The sequence below is a fragment of the Ictalurus furcatus genome, chromosome 1 (genome assembly GCF_023375685.1).
Source record: "Ictalurus furcatus strain D&B chromosome 1, Billie_1.0, whole genome shotgun sequence".
In the NCBI taxonomy this organism is placed as follows: domain Eukaryota; kingdom Metazoa; phylum Chordata; class Actinopteri; order Siluriformes; family Ictaluridae; genus Ictalurus; species Ictalurus furcatus.
Window position 1 is genome coordinate 35,917,690 of NC_071255.1, and position 18,325 is coordinate 35,936,014.

Here is an 18,325-nt window from a genome sequence, read left to right on the forward strand (position 1 = left end):
GGGTTCTCTGTGAAGGAGGAGTGGGTTCTCTGCGAAAGAGGACTGGGCTCTTGGTGAAGGAGGAGTGGATTCTCAGTGAAGGAGGAGTGGGTTCTCTGTGAAAGAGGAGTGGGTTCTCGGTGAAGGAGGAGTGGGTTCTCGGTGAAGGAGGAATGGGTTCTCGGTGAAGGAGGAGTGGGTTCTCTGTGAAGGAGGACTGGGTTCTCGGTGAAGGAGGAATGGGTTCTCTGTGAAAGAGGACTGGGCTCTCGGTGAGGGAGGACTGGGTTCTCGGTGAAGGAGGAGTGGGTTGTCTGTGAAAGAGGAGTGGGTTCTCTGTGAAAGAGGAGTGGGCTCTCGGTGAAGGAGTATTGGGTTCTCAGTGAAGGAGGGAGGAGTGGGTTCTCAGTGAAGGAGGAGAGGGTTCTCAGTGAAGGAGGAGTGGGTTCTCAGTGTAGGAGGAGAGGGTTCTCAGTGAAGGAGGGAGGAGTGGGTTCTCAGTGAAGGAGGAGAGGGTTCTCAGTGAAGGAGTATTGGGTTCTCAGTGAAGGAGGAGTGGGTTCTCAGTGAAGGAGGGAGGAGTGGGTTCTCAGTGAAGGAGGAGTGGGTTCTCAGTGAAGGAGGGAGGAGTGGGTTCTCAGTGAAGGAGGAGAGGGTTCTCAGTGAAGGAGGAGAGGGTTCTCAGTGAAGGAGGAGTGGGTTCTCAGTGAAGGAGGAGTGGGTTCTCAGTAAAGGAGGAGTGGGTTCTCAGTGAAGGAGGAGAGGGTTCTCAGTGAAGGAGGAGAGGGTTCTCAGTGAAGGAGGAGTGGGTTCTCAGTGAAGGAGGAGTGGGTTCTCAGTAAAGGAGGAGAGGGTTCTCAGTGAAGGAGGAGTGGGTTCTCAGTAAAGGAGGAGAGGGTTCTCAGTGAAGGAGGAGTGGGTTCTCAGTAAAGGAGGAGAGGGTTCTCAGTGAAGGAGGAGTGGGTTCTCAGTGAAGGAGGAGTGGGTTCTCAGTGAAGGAGGGAGGAGTGGGTTCTCAGTGAAGGAGGAGTGGGTTCTCAGTAAAGGAGGAGAGGGTTCTCAGTGAAGGAGGAGAGGGTTCTCAGTGAAGGAGGAGAGGGTTCTCAGTGTGTTCTTTATGAAGGAAATTCTTTATATTAGGGACTTGGTCTATGTGTGAACTAGGCATGGTCCTCTATAATAATACTGAACAGTATGAATGAATCCCATCATCTTGTTTACATTACGCTTCACCAAACAGTTACAGCTAATGTCTTTTGGCCACGCCCCGTATGTTATAATATGTAGAAACCATCCTCAGTAATAATATTACATCTGTTATACTGTAATATTATACTAATCAGGGATCAGGGATCCACATACACACTTACCGTACATCCTGTTACCTTAATCACTTACTGATATCCTCTCATTAAACACACACATACACACACACACACACACACACACACACACACACACACACACACACACTTTGGTTTCCAGTGCAAACCTTCTCTGTTGATTTTTGATATTCTTCAGCCGAGTGACGAAACGCCAGGAAATACAATGAGGGATGAGCTCATGTCTGGTCTGGGTGTGTATGTGTATGTGTGTGTGTGTGTGTGTGTGTATGTGTGTGTGTGTGTGTGTGTGTGTGTGTGTACTAGGGATGTCATGAGAACCGATACTTCGGTACCAACATTCTTAAAACGTGACCGTACTTGTTTTTCTGCAGTAGCATGGGTAACGTTTGTAATGAAGGTACCGGTGTTGCAATTCTTCCAGAACTGAAGGGGGCAGCAAATACACGCAGGTGTTTTAGTCGGTCCACAAGTGGTGAAGAAGAAGAAGAACGTCTACAAGCACACAGGAAACACTACAGAAGATGGCAACAACTTTAACTCCGCCCGACATGTTGAAAGGCAGAGAGAGGAAAGCTCGTTGTGAGGAAAGGTAGCGTCGGTTGCCGGTGTGCAACCGATGCAATCTTTCATTTCAAACAAAGCGAGGAAACACCTGGAATTTGGCGAAGCACCTGAAAGACAGGTCCTATATTATGTTTGTTTGAGGCAGCTGGCATTGTGGCCGTGAAACCAGCTAACTTTATGCTCCATGTAATGTTATTTGTTAACGATGCTAACACATTTCAATGTTATAAACTACCTCCTAATGGGCCACCATGCATCGCCATTCAGCCCGTGTCCTGTCAGCAACATATAACATAAGGTCACTAATAATTATACAAATGTTCATGCTTTTAATAAATCTTTTTGGCCTGCCACCATATCAGTGAATTTAAACTAATGCTTACATTCAGAGTATAAGGTGTGTGTGTGTGTGTGTGTGTGTAAAAATGAAATTATGTCCCAAATCACCATATGACTGTACTTAATAGTGTAATCCATTAAAAGTACATCAGGCTCAATCAGCCTCAGATCAGATCAGATCAGGCTTAGATCAGACCAGATCAGCACAAAATATTGGATTGGAATGCACGTTGTGATAATGTCACATGACACGTCTCGGCCCAAATCTGTGGTGATTTTGAGAAATTGCTTGTTTTTATTAAAAGTTTGCTTCATTTTGTGTTCATTTCTGCGATCGTGAAATCGCGAACTTCTGGAGGGATCGAATAAACTGAAACACTTCACATCACATAAAAGTCTTTCACACAGAAATCACTTACACTGTAAATATAATACATATAATAAAGTGTAAAGTATCAATACAATCAATCAATCTTGATACAATCAATACAATACAATCAATCCTAACAAAAAGAAAAACCAGTCAAATCCAGTTCCAAAAAGAAATTCATTTTCCAAATCAAATTCAAATTTTTGCCGTTTTCGATCAAAATCAAGATCCGATATCTGATTTCCTCGGATATACCGTACGGTCCACCGTTTTTCCGATACCGGTTCTGGGAATCGGACCGGTGCCGTGTCTACTTCAGGTGTCCCGATTTTGTTGTAATAGTTCCTTAACCCGTGATTAAAAGATTAGTACCATTAGCACCATAGAGGGCAGTGGAGGCTTGACGGTTAAGTCTCTGGATTACTGATCAGAAGGTCGGGGGTTCAAGCCCCAGCACTGCCCAGCTGCCACTGTTGGGCCCTTGAGCAAGGCCCTTAACCCTCTCTGCTCCAGGGGGCGCTGTATCATGTCTGACCCTGCGCTCTGACCCCAACTTCCTAACATGCTGGGGTATGCGAAAAAACAATTTCACTGTGCTGTGATGTGTACGTTTTTAATAAAGACTCATCATTATCATTAACAGCGTTCTTCTGGTCTGTCTGCAGTTCCTGTGCCTGAAGAACATCAGAACGTTCCTGTCTGCCTGCTGCGAAGTGTTCGCTATGAAGAAGAGCGAGCTGTTCGAGGCTTTCGACCTGTTCGACGTGCGCGACTTCGGCAAGGTAGGCGACGTGTGAAAAGGGAACGCCGATGTGTTGAGTGAACGTTCCGTCCCTCACGGTCTCTTTAGATTTTATAGCAACGCAACTGCAGAATTCATGACATTACACCGGAAACATCTTCTGTCCTTCTCAGTGTGGATTCGTTTTCTCGAACCGCAGCTCTGACTCGACCGCAGCTGTAAACCACGGGTTTATTTTAACACGCTCGTTCTGATACGTTATCATTTCTAGAGTAACAGCTCGTTCACAGCGGTCTTTACGGTTGCTTGGTAACATGACATGATATGAGCTGCTATAACGTAAGTCAGAACAGGAACTAAATCGTTTCATGGACGTTCCACGACATTAAATGTAACTATAAATGAATAAAAAGACGTGTCTTTTGTAGTGAAACCTGTGACTTCACTAGGTGGGCGTTGATTATGTTCCTGTAACAGCATGACACGGAGTGATTTATTCCTTACTTAACGAGCTGAACATCATCTCTATTATACTGTAGAAACATGATTTTTTAATGAAGATTTTCAGCACATATCTGTTTCAAAAATTATTTTGTTCCATCAGCATTTCTAGTAAAGGGTTATATGAAGCAGCAGTGGTGTGTGTGTGTGTGTGTGTGTTTAAGATGGCAGACGCTGTGCTGCGTCATCTCTCCCTGAAATAACGAGCTGTAAAAGCCCATTAAAAACACGACCGCTTTTGGAAAACTCGCTTCATTTAACGAGTGGAAACTCCCGTGCCACTCTGGCCTCGTTTCACACAGTCAAGGCTGGCTAAGTTCAACTCTGTTACCACACACACACACACATACGCACACACACACGCTGCAAAGTGAGCAGTATTTTTTCCTGAATGAGCAAAAATCGTTCATCTGTAGACAGCTGTGTCGATAATCGCTTATAAAATATATCACAATATTGACATGTGCGCCGATATGAGCGAGGTCATTCGGAAAGAGGCGCAGGGATGAAGTCTGTCCCAGCGTAATGACTGCTGTGTTCTCATTTTGGACATGTGAGGAGAAGAGAATCCAAAAAACAAAACAAAACAAAAAAACAGTCTATGGGATGAGAGTTCCTTAAAATCCTAAAAAGTGTCTTGGGTCAGCCTGTCTCTAACTCCTATTGGACGCTTCACTTCTCATTTGCATAAAAGTAACTTAACGTAAGTCAACTTTATCAGTCGCCTGGCTCCGCCCACTTTCCTGCAAATCTCAGCATAACATGCCTTATCGCCTTACTGTAGATCAGAAATCTGAGTGTAGACTCGATTAGCTGTGCGCGAGCGTAGCATGAAGGGGTGCCAAAACTTTCTCAGCTGGAAGGGAAGACGTTTTAGATGTGATCTTTCTCCCAGACTTCATTGTGTGAGAGGTCGGAATTCACCGTGGATGGGATGCCAGTCCATTGCAGAACACCACACACACACACACACACACACACACACACACTCATTCACACCTATGGGCAATATAGAGAATACAACCAATGTACCGGGGAGAACATGTGCAGCTCCACACAGACAGTAATCAGAATAACGTGTCAATAACACGTCAGTTTAAAGGAGCGGTTTGCTGTCTGTGAGGTCACCCGAACCTACAGGGTACAAATTACGATTTAATTCTAAATTGCATCTTTAACACGTTTATTATATTTACTGCAGTAATAAAAAAATCACAACTCTAAAGAAAGATGTTTATTCGTTGGTTTTGTTTAAAAAAAAAAGGCTTTAAGCTCCGCCCACTTCATAATCATGTGACATCATATAATCCCAAAAAAGTCTGATTTCGGATTGATCTGTCAGTTTATGTGTCATTAAGATATACACGTCCATTTCCTTTATAAACCTTATACACCACACTAACTGGAGTGGAATTAAACCATGTGTATTTTAATAAACAACTTTTATTCATATCCTATTCAGAACCTAAACATTTCAAGTTTCAATGGAATTGTACCTGTTCAATTACTATCACGTTTTAGAAGCTTATTACAAAGAGGTTTATCGAAATGTTGATAATTGTTGGATTTATGTTAGATTTCATACCCCCAAAAATGTAAATACCTTACATAACAACACCAGGAGTTTTCTTGATCGAACAATACAAATAAATTATATTCCACCAAACTGTTCTGTAAAAGTCTTCAGAGCAAAATGACATGCCAGAGACTGGTTTAGTAAATAAACCAGTCTAAATACAAATCTGTGCATATTTAATTAGATAAAATTAGCATAAAATGGAAGTTAATTTTTATCTAATACAAAAATATTTGCAAGAAAAGCAGCAATCAGATTAGGTGTGTTTTTTTTTTTTGAATGATTTAAAAACAACTTATTCACATTAATGTATTATACGTTAAATTTGCTTCTTGGGTTACCTTTTAAAGGAAAAAGAGTCGGCTGGGGGCGGGGCCGTAAAAAATGTAAACATAAGCCTGTAATGAAGCAGAGAGACAGCTCCCTTGCATGGCAGTGTAGCCAATCACAATTTGTCCCTTATTTAAACAAACCCCATTTATAATTAGAGCATTTTTAAACATCACAAACCGCACCTTTAATATCGATGCATGCCTTATTAACACGCTTGGGATAAAAGGCTTCACAGCAGGTTGCTGTAGGACTAGAAAGAGAAAATGACTGGCCATTAAAGAGAAAAAGAGGCTTTAATCTGAGAACGTGCTGAGATAAGTTCCTTCTGTAATCCAACACACCTGACTGATTAGTCTGAGTCATGTGTGTTCCATTAAGACAGCGATTAATCTCTGCAGGGTGAGACAGCTCCAGGAGTGATGGAGACTCCAGTCATGTTTTAAGTCTGGTTTAGATGCATAGATGTTTAGAGACCTTCAGAAGCATTCAAAGATGTTCTGAGACATTGAGAAATGTTCTGGGACATTCAGAGATGTTCAGAAACATTCAGAGATGTTCAGATAAGTTCAGAGATGTCCAGAAACATTCAGAGATGTTCAGAGATGTTCTTAGAACTTCAGAGAGGTTCTGAGATATTCAGAGATGTTCAGAGAACTTCAGAGATGTTCAGAGATGTTCAGAGATGTTCAGAAACATTCATAGATGTTCAGAGATGTCCAGAAACATTCAGAGATGTTCAGAGATGTTCTTAGAACTTCAGAGAGGTTCTGAGATATTCAGAGATGTTCAGAGATGTTCAGAAACATTCAGAGATGTTCAGAGATGTTCAGAGATGTCCAGAAACATTCAGAGATGTTCAGAGATGTTCTTAGAACTTCAGAGAGGTTCTGAGATATTCAGAGATGTTCAGAGAACTTCAGAGATGTTCAGAGAACTTCAGAGATGTTTGAATGATGTTCTGAGAACCTCAGAGACATTCTGAGATGTTCAGAGAACTTCAGAGATGTTCTGAGATGTTCAGAGAACTTCAGAGATGTTCTGAGATGTTGAGAGATGTTCTGAGACGTTCAGAGATGTTCAGGGACATTCAGAGACATTCTGATATGTTCATAGAACTTCAGAGATGTTCTGAGGTGTTCAGAGATGTTCCGAGATCTTCCGAGACATTCAGAGATGTTTGATATTAAGAAGCTGTTGTTTGTAAAAGTGACGCCAAAGGTGAAGGATTGGCTATATTACAATTAGCATTGTACAATTGCTATAAACTATAAATAAATATACTGGGACAACAGTGTATAAAGTTAATATGAAGAAGTTTGTGTGTGTGTGTGTGTGTGTGTGTGTGTGTGTGGTGGGGTTAAATTTGTGCTTTTGAGTATGTGTTTTTATTTTGCCGTTCTTGAAAAAGTGTTTCTCGAAAAAAAAAATCCATCAATCAACAAATAGATGATGATGATGATTATTATTATTATTATTATTATCACCATCATCGTCATTATATCCTCTCTGAAACAGTTGCTCTGTGATGACTTTTCACCCCAGGCAGCTGTGTGACCCCTGTGATCTATGCTCACTAAACAGATTAGAGAAGTTAAACAGTGTTGAGAAACGAGTCACACCAACACCCTCACCAAATCTAAAAAACCACACACACTCGGCTTCATTTCTCACGCAGAACAAGAACGAACTTATTCCTAAATTGTTTGTCGGAGCGTTTAAACAAGAAACGAAAATCCCATTCGCTGAGGAAAATCGTTTGTATGCTTCATTTCTCAGCTCTCTGTGAGCTTTGCCTTTTATGGAGTTGTGTGGGCGTGGCCACAATGCACGCGCTTTATTATTTTGAACGCGCTTTATTATTTATATGCGATCGGCGTTAAACGTAATAACATACGCACATCAGTACACAGTAAACCAGCACCACATGAAGTTCGGCGTGTCGTTCGGATTGTTCGAGCAAATGTTTACACACGGGTTTACTGAAAGACGGATAAATAAACGAGGCTGGAATCTTGAGTAATCAGGAGCGCGCTCACACCTCGGTCATGTGCCTTCCGCATCAGCGTTTTAAAGAGAAGTGCTGAGCGGTGATCGGCAGGAGTGACTCGAAATATCACGTGCGCTTTTTGTGCACTTTGCCTCCTACTTACTTTTTAGTGGTGAGGAAATGATGCGTGAATTTCTTCCGACTGCAGATTCTGAATGAACTGTTTTCATACGTTATTAAACCCACCTGCACTACAGCGGGCTCTGGTCAGAAACTCAAGCGTACAGGATGAGTAACACAGGCGTTCCTAAACTTTTTTGCGTCGAGGGACGCCTTGCAGAGGAGAAGAATTTCCGCAGATCAATCATGTTCTCTCTAACTTTGTTTCCTGCTCAGCAAAACCGATTTCGATTGGACAGTTTGAGCAGAAATAGCTCATGAGCCAGCCGCTCTGCCGTTGCTTGGTTAGCACGTTCCGGCTAGACAGCTCTCATAGCAGTACTGCTGTGCTAACAAGATTTAGCTAATGGGCGATTGTCAGAAGTGTTGAACATTTAACATGGCTTGCTAAGGTCAGCTATATTTGTGGTTGGGGCTGGATATTAAGTAACAGGGCTTGCATTCCTGTTTTCGGTATTCAAAAAATAAGAAGACTGCAGTATTGTTATGAAAGGCAAGTGGCTGATCTGACTTGCACCACAATCATCTGTCGGTTAGTCATTTACATTTATGGAATTTTGGCATGCCCTTATCTGGCGGGACGAAAACCCCTCTGTCGGATGTGGAGTCGGCAAGCTTCCACCATCCTTCTTGTCACGATACGGGAGAAGAGCCTAAGGATCACCGACCCTATGGTGATTGGCCTCCAGTTGCCAACCTCCATCAAGTCGGTGGCGTCAGGAACCCGTTCCATCGGGGAATCCGCTCATAGTGTCGCTCGACCCCCCACCATCTAATAGCCGAGGCTGCAGACGTGTAAGGGCCACTGAACACTCCCTTAACATTAATCCTTGTCCAAGTTCTGATAACCTATGGCCGCCGTCAGCCGTGTGGTGCCCGGCCACAGCACCACGAGAGGGTCTAACCATAATAGAGGGGCACCGACCCGAGCCGCCCCCTATAGCAGCTTGATTTCTGGGCGACCTGCCATCCAGCATGAAATTTCGATTCGGTACCTTCATATTTGCTATTTTGACGGGTTACCCTCCGTCAGCGTGTGGGGAAGGGGGACCGCAACTTAGACCCACCTTGTGTAGTCCTCGCTACTGGGTTGTCCGGACCAGGGTGGATCTTAGACACCTATAGTGGGCCAGGGCCCAGGTGCCTGCCACCCAGAGTGACAGTGCATCTCTACCTCATTTCAGGCCTTCCAGTACGCCCCTCTAGCCGGCTATGAGCCTCACAGGGAGTCATTCATCCTCTGGGGTAGGCCGACCCACACCTACCCTGTGTTTCAATAAAGTGCGAAACTCCAATCCATTACCTTGTCCGAGCCGGGTCTTAGTTCAAGTTGCTCTGAAGAGCCACCCTATCCAGCGGTTGCCATGTGGAGGCGCCCGGACTGTGTAACTATGACTCAAGAGGCGAACCTCCAGCAGTGATTGGCTCGGTTGCCTTCGAGACCGGCCATCAGGCTGGTGCCTAACCAACTCGCCACCCACACCATAGGCTGCCTGTCTCGACCACAGAGGCTGTTGCAAAGAACTTGCCCACCACCATGCACGTGTTTGGAACCCCTGCCCGTTGGGCACCAGACTAGGGGTGTTGGGGTGCCTACGACACCAGGCGCGCTCCCTCTGACTCAAGGCCATGCGCACACTTTTTCATCACCAGAGCCTCGAGGGCTCTCTCTCTGGGGACACTGAGGCGACAGGTTGAAGGCCCGCAGGACGTCCAACAAGCTGAGGAGAACCCTCCTGCCCATCAGACGAGCCAGAGACCTCGCCCTCGCCGGCCCAAGCCCCAGTTTAGACAGCAACTCGTTGTCTTCTGACCACGTGCTCCGATGGGAAAGCCATAAACCTGAACCGTCTTCACACCCAGTTCCCGAGCCATCTGAGTCCTGTGCGGCCCATAATGGTTGACCTTTTCAATCCTGGCATCAAGAGAGTGTCAGGACCTAGTTCGAATCAAACCGTTACATCCACAGCCAAGGCTTCGCAGTCCCGGACAAAAATCAGGTCTATGAGTCTCATTTCCCCCGAGGAGGTCCTGAAGGCCCATTCTCTGCTAACCGTCCATTCAAGACCTTCCGCCTCAGCTGTGAGGAGGGCACACATCTTGTGATGGTGGGCTATCCTGGCCCCCTTGATGGCCGGACATTGCCCTAAAATGTGTGAACAGGTCTCCAATCTGGCGGGGCAGTATATACACGAGGCCTGGGATTTGGATCTCCCCCTGCACAGAGATTCCCTTGTAGGATATACATTGGCGTGCAACTGGAGATGCAAGTGGAGATGTAGTGCCACTCCTTGAAACCACGCAGTTTTGCTAGCCAGCTATTGCTGGCTCAACAGTGGCAGCTTGGCAGTGTCGGGGTTTGAAGTCCTGACCTTCTGGGCAGTAGACCAACATCTTAACCACTGCGCTACCACTGCCCCAGTTCAGGTGACTCACTTTTTATACACTTCTTTGTGTCTGCATTCTGCACGGATTTGCTCTTTTCTGCATGGAGGAGTCATCAGAAGTACCAATTATAGAAATCTATTCGAGTCATATATTCAAGCTTTTTATTCCTGAACTGATTTGAAACACTGACTATATTATAACCACTGCCTCATGGGTGTGGGAAAATTGCCCTTAAAGTTAACATTGTTCATCTGGAACTGTAAAACAATTCTAATTAAATAATTAGGCTTACAAGTAATGATAAATAAAAAATAACTATTACAACCTTGATATCAGTTGTATATACACTGCGCATGGATGTAATGTCTAAGTGTGTGTGTGTGTGTGTGTGTGTGTGTGTGTGTGTGTGGTACTCAGTATGCTGTCTGTATCTTACTAAAGCGTATATCTCAGTGTGTGTGTACCGTATAAGTAACGTAATGGCGTGTGTGATGTGTGTGAGGCTTTTTTGGCTGCCTGCACAGTGAAAGTGATAAGTGTGAGTAGTACAGTGCAGTAAAGAATATGTCAGGGTTTATATCTCAGGGTTCTAGAATGTGTCTGTTTTAGCATCTTTCATGGTTCTAGAATGTTTCAGGGTTTTTAGCATAATTCAGGGTTCTAGAATGTGTCAGGGTCTTAGAATATCTGAGTTCTAAAATCTCTCTCTCTCTGTCTCTCTCTCTCTTTCACTCTCCTTCATCTCCACTTCCTGTTTCCTGCTCTGTGTCTTGTTCCCTATAGACTAACTTAAGAGCGATAAACTACTGCTTCCTGAACACAGTGGCAGGAGGGATGTCTATGTGTGTGTGTGAGTGTGTGTGTGTGTGTGTGTGTGTGTGTGTGTGTGTGTGTGTGAAGTTTCCATAGAGTCTCTCAAGCTTCCATTAAATATCCTCTTTGTGATAGAAGGTTTAGGGAATGAGATGTAAATGTGTGTAACATTAAAGGCAGCTGCAGACTCTGCACAGGGGATGGGTATAACCACATGTCCTGCTTTCTCCTCGTCTCTGTAAATCCACGATCAGTGAATGTTTCAGCGGGTGTTCTTGTTCGTGTTCTGTGGAGTCTGAGCGACTCGATGATGCGAGGAGCTGGACGGAGAAATCTGACAGTGAACTCGTGGCTGTGTGTAAAATCGTCACTGCGCTCGTAACGGCTTTACAAAACCAGCAGTAAAAATGAGACGAGGCTCCGAGGCTCAGATCTGAAGAGCTGCCCGGTGTGAGCAGATGGTCCTGATTGACTCATTCCTCTCCAGCTGAGTGCGCACACACAGAGAGAGAGAGAGAGAGATGGAAAGTGAGAGAGAGAGAGAGAGAAAGTGAGAGTGAGAGTGAGAGAAAAAAAAGAGAGAGAGAGAGAGAGAAAGATAGAGAGAGAGAGAAAGTGAGAGAGGGAGAGAGAGACTCTGAAAGCTTCTCAGATTTCAGGTGAATTTTCAAAAAAGTGTTCCAAAGAAAATAAGCCCTTTACTGTTTTGTTCTGCTGAACACACTATAAAGTGTTTTGGGGATTTTTCCCTGAGGGACTCTCAGTTTGAGTTCACAGCTGCGGTGATTAATGTCCAATGTGTATTACACTCAATCTGTGTGGTGTCTGCTTTAAACACCTACATGATCAGACTGCACTTCTGGGGAAACCATGCAACCGAACAAGTCTGACTAACTCAGCAGATTCAAACACACTATATGACCGGATGTTTTTGGACACCTGGTCATCACACCCATGTGTGTGTGTGACCACAAAGTCAGAAGCACACAGTTGTATAGAACGTCTTTGTATGCTGTAGCGTTACAGTTTCCCTTCAATGGAACTAAGAGGCCCAAACCTGCTCCAGCATGACGATGCTCCTGTGTACAAAGCGAGCTCCATGAAGACGTGGTGTGTGAAGGTTGGAAGAAGGTAGAAGAACTCGAGTGTCCTGCACAGAGCCCTGACCTCAACCCTACTGAACACCTTTGGGATGAACTGGAACTGGAGCCTCGTCACCATCGCAGCATCAGCACCTGACATCACTAACGCTCTTGTAGCTGAATGAACATAAACCCCCACAGCCATGCCCCAAAATCTAGTGGAAAGCCTTAACAGAAGAAGTGGAGTGCATTATAACAGCAAAGTGGGAAATAAATGTGGAATGGGACGTTCAACAAGCACATATGAGTGTGATGGTCAGGGGTGCACATACTTTTGGCCATATAGTGTATTCAAGTCACTGAACAGAATCATAGGAGAGTAAACCTCAGACTTCTATGGAATATGATACCATTTTTGATTCATATGGCAACAATTTGATATTTGACAATATCTTTGAATCTCCTACAATTCAGTTCTTAAGGCAGCGAGTTGATACTTGATGTTACCATTGACTCTCCTACAATTTGATTTGATTCATAAGGAAACGATTCAGTATTTGATATCATTGAATCTGATACAATTGATTCTTAAGGCAGAAATTTGACATTTGATGATACCACTGAATCTAATACAATACGATTCGATTCATAAGGAAACAATTCGATGTTTGACGATACCACTGAATCTAATACAATACGATTCGATTCATAAGGAAACAATTCGATGTTTGACGATACCACTGAATCTAATGCAATATGATTCGATTCATAATTGAAACGATTCGATGTTTGATGATACCACTGAATCTAATACAATATGATTCGATTAATAAGGAAACGATTCGATGTTCGATGATACCACTGAATCTAATACGATACGATTCGATTAATAAGGAAATGATTCAATATTTAACGATACCACTAAATCTAATGCAATACGATTCAATTAATAAGGAAACGATTCGATGTTTGACGATACCACTGAATCTAATGCGATATGATTTGATTCAAAATTGAAACGATTCAGTGTTTGACGGTGCCACTGACTGTAATACAATACGATTCGATTAGTAAGGAAACGATTCGATATTTAACGATACTACTGACTCTAATTCAATAATATTCGACTGATAAGGAAACGATTCGATATTTGACGATACCACTGAATCTAATGCGATACGATTCGATTTGAAGCTGCACTCATTATGAGAGAGACACTTCTGCTCTACACCAGTGATATTCACAGCCATCGTGACCTGCAGTCTTATGTTGAAACAGTGTGGAAACACTGAGGTTCATGTAGAGTGTGTATACACCGAATCTCTCACGTATTTCTATTTTTCCTCCATGACATTTCACTTCCTTTAACAGATGTTGAGACAGGTCTGGACTTCTCCTTGTCCTCTTATTTTTGCAAAATAAACAGTTTGTTTTTAAACACTGCGGTTTATTTTAGCCTACTGATTCACTGAGGTGGTCATGAGTTTGCTGATTATTTAGAAGTATAAGAAAGAGGAAGGTCATGTGTGTGTGTGTGTGTGTGTTGGAGTTTGGGGAAATCTGGAAAAATTTCATTGTAGTGGAACATGGAAAAAATATCACTAATGTTGGTGTTGATGTGTTTATGAATTTATTTTTATTGTTTATGTCTTTGTGTTAAAAACCCCCAACTTTTATAAAAAGTATTATTCAAAAATTTTTTTGAATAATTTGTAATCTAAAGAAACTCATAATTTCAATGTTTATTATTTTTTCATTTATTAGTATTACAGAATGCTGTGTGAAGCCGAAACTTGGGTTAGGTGATCAGGTGATGTGTGTGTGTGTGTGTGTGTGTGTTTGTGTTTGTTTTAGGACACTGTGTGTCGTGTTGGATTAGTGATTCACTTGTAAGCCCTGCAGTGTTTTCTCTCTCACACACACACACACACACACACACACACACACTCATACATCAAAATTTTCACTCCATGTTAGGATCTCTGTGAATGTGAGTGATGAAGCATGTTGTGTGTATGTGTGTGTGTGTGTGTATGTATGTGTGTGTTTGCAGAACGTAAAGCTTCAGTCCTTGTTCCTTTATTTTAAAGTGTCCACAGTTTGTGCCGCGCCATTTTTGGAGAAAACCTTGCAGCTGATCTAAATTCAGTGAACAAAATGGCGGCACTGCTGACCTGTCTGGATTTGACCAATCACAGCTCTACCTTTCTATAACTACTGTACAGAGTCGATGCGCTTGTTAACTCACACCTGATACCTAATCAGACGTAAACGTTTCCTAACGTACTCCGTAACCATAGTTACCCCCGTGACAGTAATCGAATGCAAATCTATGATTAGGGGCCAAGCACCAAGAGAGGCAATGGTCCTATTGAATTTATTTATTTATTTATTTAGATATATTATAGACATATATTTTTAAACTTGGCTATCCTGGCCATCAGAATCCTGGGCAAACCTGAAACCTGGGCGTGGCCGAGATGCCTGATAGTGTCCTCCTCCTCCATCTCCTCCATCTCCTCCATCCAGTTTCATCTGCATGCACCAGACACGTCAGGCATATGTTTCACAATCGCATCCGTTAACTCCGCCCAACAGAAAGGCAGCCATTTTGTCTTTTATAGTGAAATCAGGCGATCAGATAACGTGTCATATCGTAGACTTAATTCTACTATACATTGTGTAACATGAGCCGGATTTCACAGTGAGCCATGCGACAGAGATGGACACGGATGCAATTGAAGTTTAGAATTTTATTCAAACTGGCAAACGCATCCAAAAACGTGAAGCAAACTCATAACCAGGGGGAGGCAAGATGTCAGGAAACAGTTATACAAGGGCAAAATCCAAAATACATAAACCAGAACAGCGATAACTTAAACAAAAGGCTTGGTAAGTCAGGTAAGGGTACACCGAGCGTCACTTCATGAAGACTGATGGAGAGTCTGTGAGAAGGTGAGTGTGTGATTGGAAACAGGTGTGCGTGATCAGTACTGGTGGAGTGAGGTGTTGGGGATTGTAGTCCGCGGTGGCCATGTTTGTCAGACATGATGCATTCTGGGAAGTGTCATGACCCCTGGGGTAGTTCCACCTTGGGCCACTAGAGGGCACCCTGACCTTCCCTGTAGAACTTCTTCTTCTGTTGTCTGCCTGTCATGTTTATCACGGTCATGTGTTTGTTATTTTCTTGACACGTTACCTTATTAGTCCAGTGTTTTCTTCCTGTAGCTGGAGCATTACATGTGTATGTTTTTGTTCATGCCTGATACTGTTTGCTTCGTACATAGTGTACACGTCTTACCCTAGCTCCCGGGGTCCTAGTTCCTGGTTTCCCCCGTGTCCCTGGTTTGTTTCTTTGTGGTTTCTTGTTTTTTTTTTTTTTTAAATTAAAGGAGTTTTGCACTCACATTCGGAGACCATGGACTCCGTTATGACAGGAAGAGGAATTTCTGGTGGATATTTAATAAAGTGTAATAACAGCCACATGCCAATACAGGCTCATCAAAGAGACATTGTTAGTTAGTTAGTTACAGTTACATTTATATAGCACTTTTCTAGACACTGAAAGTGCTTTACATAGTATTGGGGCGGGGGGGGGGGGGGGGTTTGGTCTCCTCAATCCACCTGGATGATGCGACGCCAGCCATAGTGCTCCAGAACGCCCACCCCACACCAGCTATCAGTGGAGAGGAGAGTGATGTAGCCAGTTCAGAGATGGAGATTATTAGGGGTCCAGGATAGAGGTTCATGTCCAGGACTGTTTTTACAGTATACTGTCCCTGTCACTATAGTGGAGCATTAGGCCCCAAACAGACCACAGGGTGACCACCCCCCTGCTGGCCTCACTAATACCACCTCCAGCAGAAACCTTAGTTTTCCCCAGGAGATCTCCCATCCAGGTACTGGCCAGGCTCAACTCTGCTTAGCTTCAGTGGGAAACCAAAAGTGACAGCTGCAGGGAGATATGGCTATGACGTTGTTGTACCCTCGGTGCTTGGACCCACAAATCGCTTCATGAAGCTCTATTTTTTGTTGGGTTCATTTCTCGTTTTATCCGTGTTAAGATTATTTTTATTTATTTTCAGACTAAACGGTCGACTGACTGGTGAACAGATGTGGAATCAGTGTTTCAGTATTTTGAACAGAGTGTACAATGTACGGGGGAAACAATGTCCATGGTTCATCGACTCCAGAAACGTCAACCACTGCAGCTTCTGTAGCAGATCTTCTGCTGCGTCTTCACACGCATTTCATGTAAAGCAGATGAGTTTTTACCTAAACCTAGCTAGGAAACAGATTTTCATCAGTTTTCCTCTGGTCTGATTAGTCAAGTTAATAAAATAAAGAAAAACTGTGGATGGGATGAGCGTTTGTAGACGAATGGACAAAAGGGGTGTGTTTAATTTCTGCTTCAGTCTCCATAGCGCCACTGCCAAGCGCCAAGTCGTGAGCGGTAGTGCTAACCATTTCAATCTGTCTTATTTACAGCCACGAAGCCATGTTTAAGGGTTAAAAGATAACAGTAGATGTGTGAGTCGCTTATTTGGAGGAACTGTACAGTATGAAGCTGAATAACGTAGAGATGAAGCAGCGCCTGCTGCATTTAAGCTTATTTCTCTGAATAATAAAATCATTATCAAAAACCAGAGTTAAAATATCACGTAGTATCTCCTAGTTATGAAATTTAACATCGAGTATTAAATAAGACGGTAACGGATTCATTTATTTTTATATTCAATAACATAAAGGTAAAACAAACAAACAAACAAAGAAATAAATAAACCACAAAAGCATATCATTCATAAAATAATACATAATTAATTAATTAACAATTAGTGAGATTAATAGGATAATGATATGTAAATTATAGAAAGATTTTTAAAAAATGATAAAATAATAGGAATTAAGATTTATTAGGTTTTATGTTGTGTGTCAGTAACCTTTACTGATGTGAGTGTGTACAGCATGCATGTGTGTGTGTGTGTGTGTGTGGTGTTAGGTGGGTTAAAGTGTTAATGGTGCTGTTTTTAGTTTTGGGTTTTTGTCAAAATTAACAGGAAATCCTGACCGTTACTGCAGGAAGCGATTGTGTGTTTACATGCTTCCTGAGAGGTGCGTGCACACACACACACACACACACACACACACACACACACACACACACACACACACACACAGACACAGACAGCCTCCATGTATTTATTATCTGATGCCATCTCCTGATTAACGCTATTTTGCCCTCTTCTCCAAATGTCTAAATGTGTGTGTGTGTGTGTGTGTGTGTGTGTGTGTGTGTGTCATGAGTATGTTAATAATGAAAATAATAAAGTAATAGAGAAAGTCAAGAGAACATAAAAAGAACTGAGAAAAAAACGGAGAATTTAATTAGCAAAATAAGAAAAAAGAAAAAAAGTCAGAAAAGAATCTTCAGTCGGTACAAAATATCAGTACGGAAGCACAAAAAAATACTAACACTTCAAAAAAAAATGAAGAAATAATCACTGTGCTTTTATTTTATAAACTTTCTGCCCTGACCTGACATCACTTACAGATCCATGGGGTTCCCTTGTCCTCAGTGCAGTGTGGGTCGGGGTGGGTCGGGTGGCTCTGCGTGGCTTGGTGTGACTTGGTGTGGGTCGGTGTGGGTCGGGTGGCTCTGCGTGGCTTGGTGTGACTTGGTGTGGGTCGGGGTGGGTCGGGCGGCTCTGCGTGGCTTGGTGTGACTTGGTGTGGGTCGGTGTGGGTCGGGTGGCTTTGCGTGGCTTGGTGTGACTTGGTGTGGGTCGGGGTGGGTCGGGCGGCTCTGCGTGGCTTGGTGTGACTTGGTGTGGGTCGGGGTGGGTCGGGTGGCTCTGCGTGGCTTGGTGTGACTTGGTGTGGGTCGGGGTGGCTCGGTGTGGTTGGTGTGGCTCGGTGTGACTTGGTGTGGGTCAGTGTGGGTCAGTAAGACTTGGTGTGGCTCGGTGTGGCTCGGTGTGTGTCAGTGTGACTTGGTCTGGCTCGGTGTGGGTCTGTGTGGGTCGGTGTGGCTTGGTGTGGGTCTGTGTGGCTCGGTGTGGCTCGGTGTGACTTGGTGTGACTTGGTGTGGGTCGGTGTGACTTGGTATGGGTCGGTGTGACTCGGT

General features: G+C 43.5%; 1 protein-coding gene across 2 annotated transcripts in view; it reads left to right on the forward strand.

Moving 5' to 3' along the window:
- Positions 1 to 18,325, forward strand: part of LOC128605444 (guanine nucleotide exchange factor VAV3) — a 95,517-nt gene that overhangs the window by 24,872 nt on the left and 52,320 nt on the right. For both annotated transcript variants that reach the window (XM_053621005.1, XM_053620916.1), the window contains exon 2: positions 3,264 to 3,380. In XM_053621005.1, the coding sequence (XP_053476980.1) occupies positions 3,264 to 3,380 (117 nt within the window). The remainder of the gene's footprint in view (positions 1 to 3,263; positions 3,381 to 18,325) is intronic.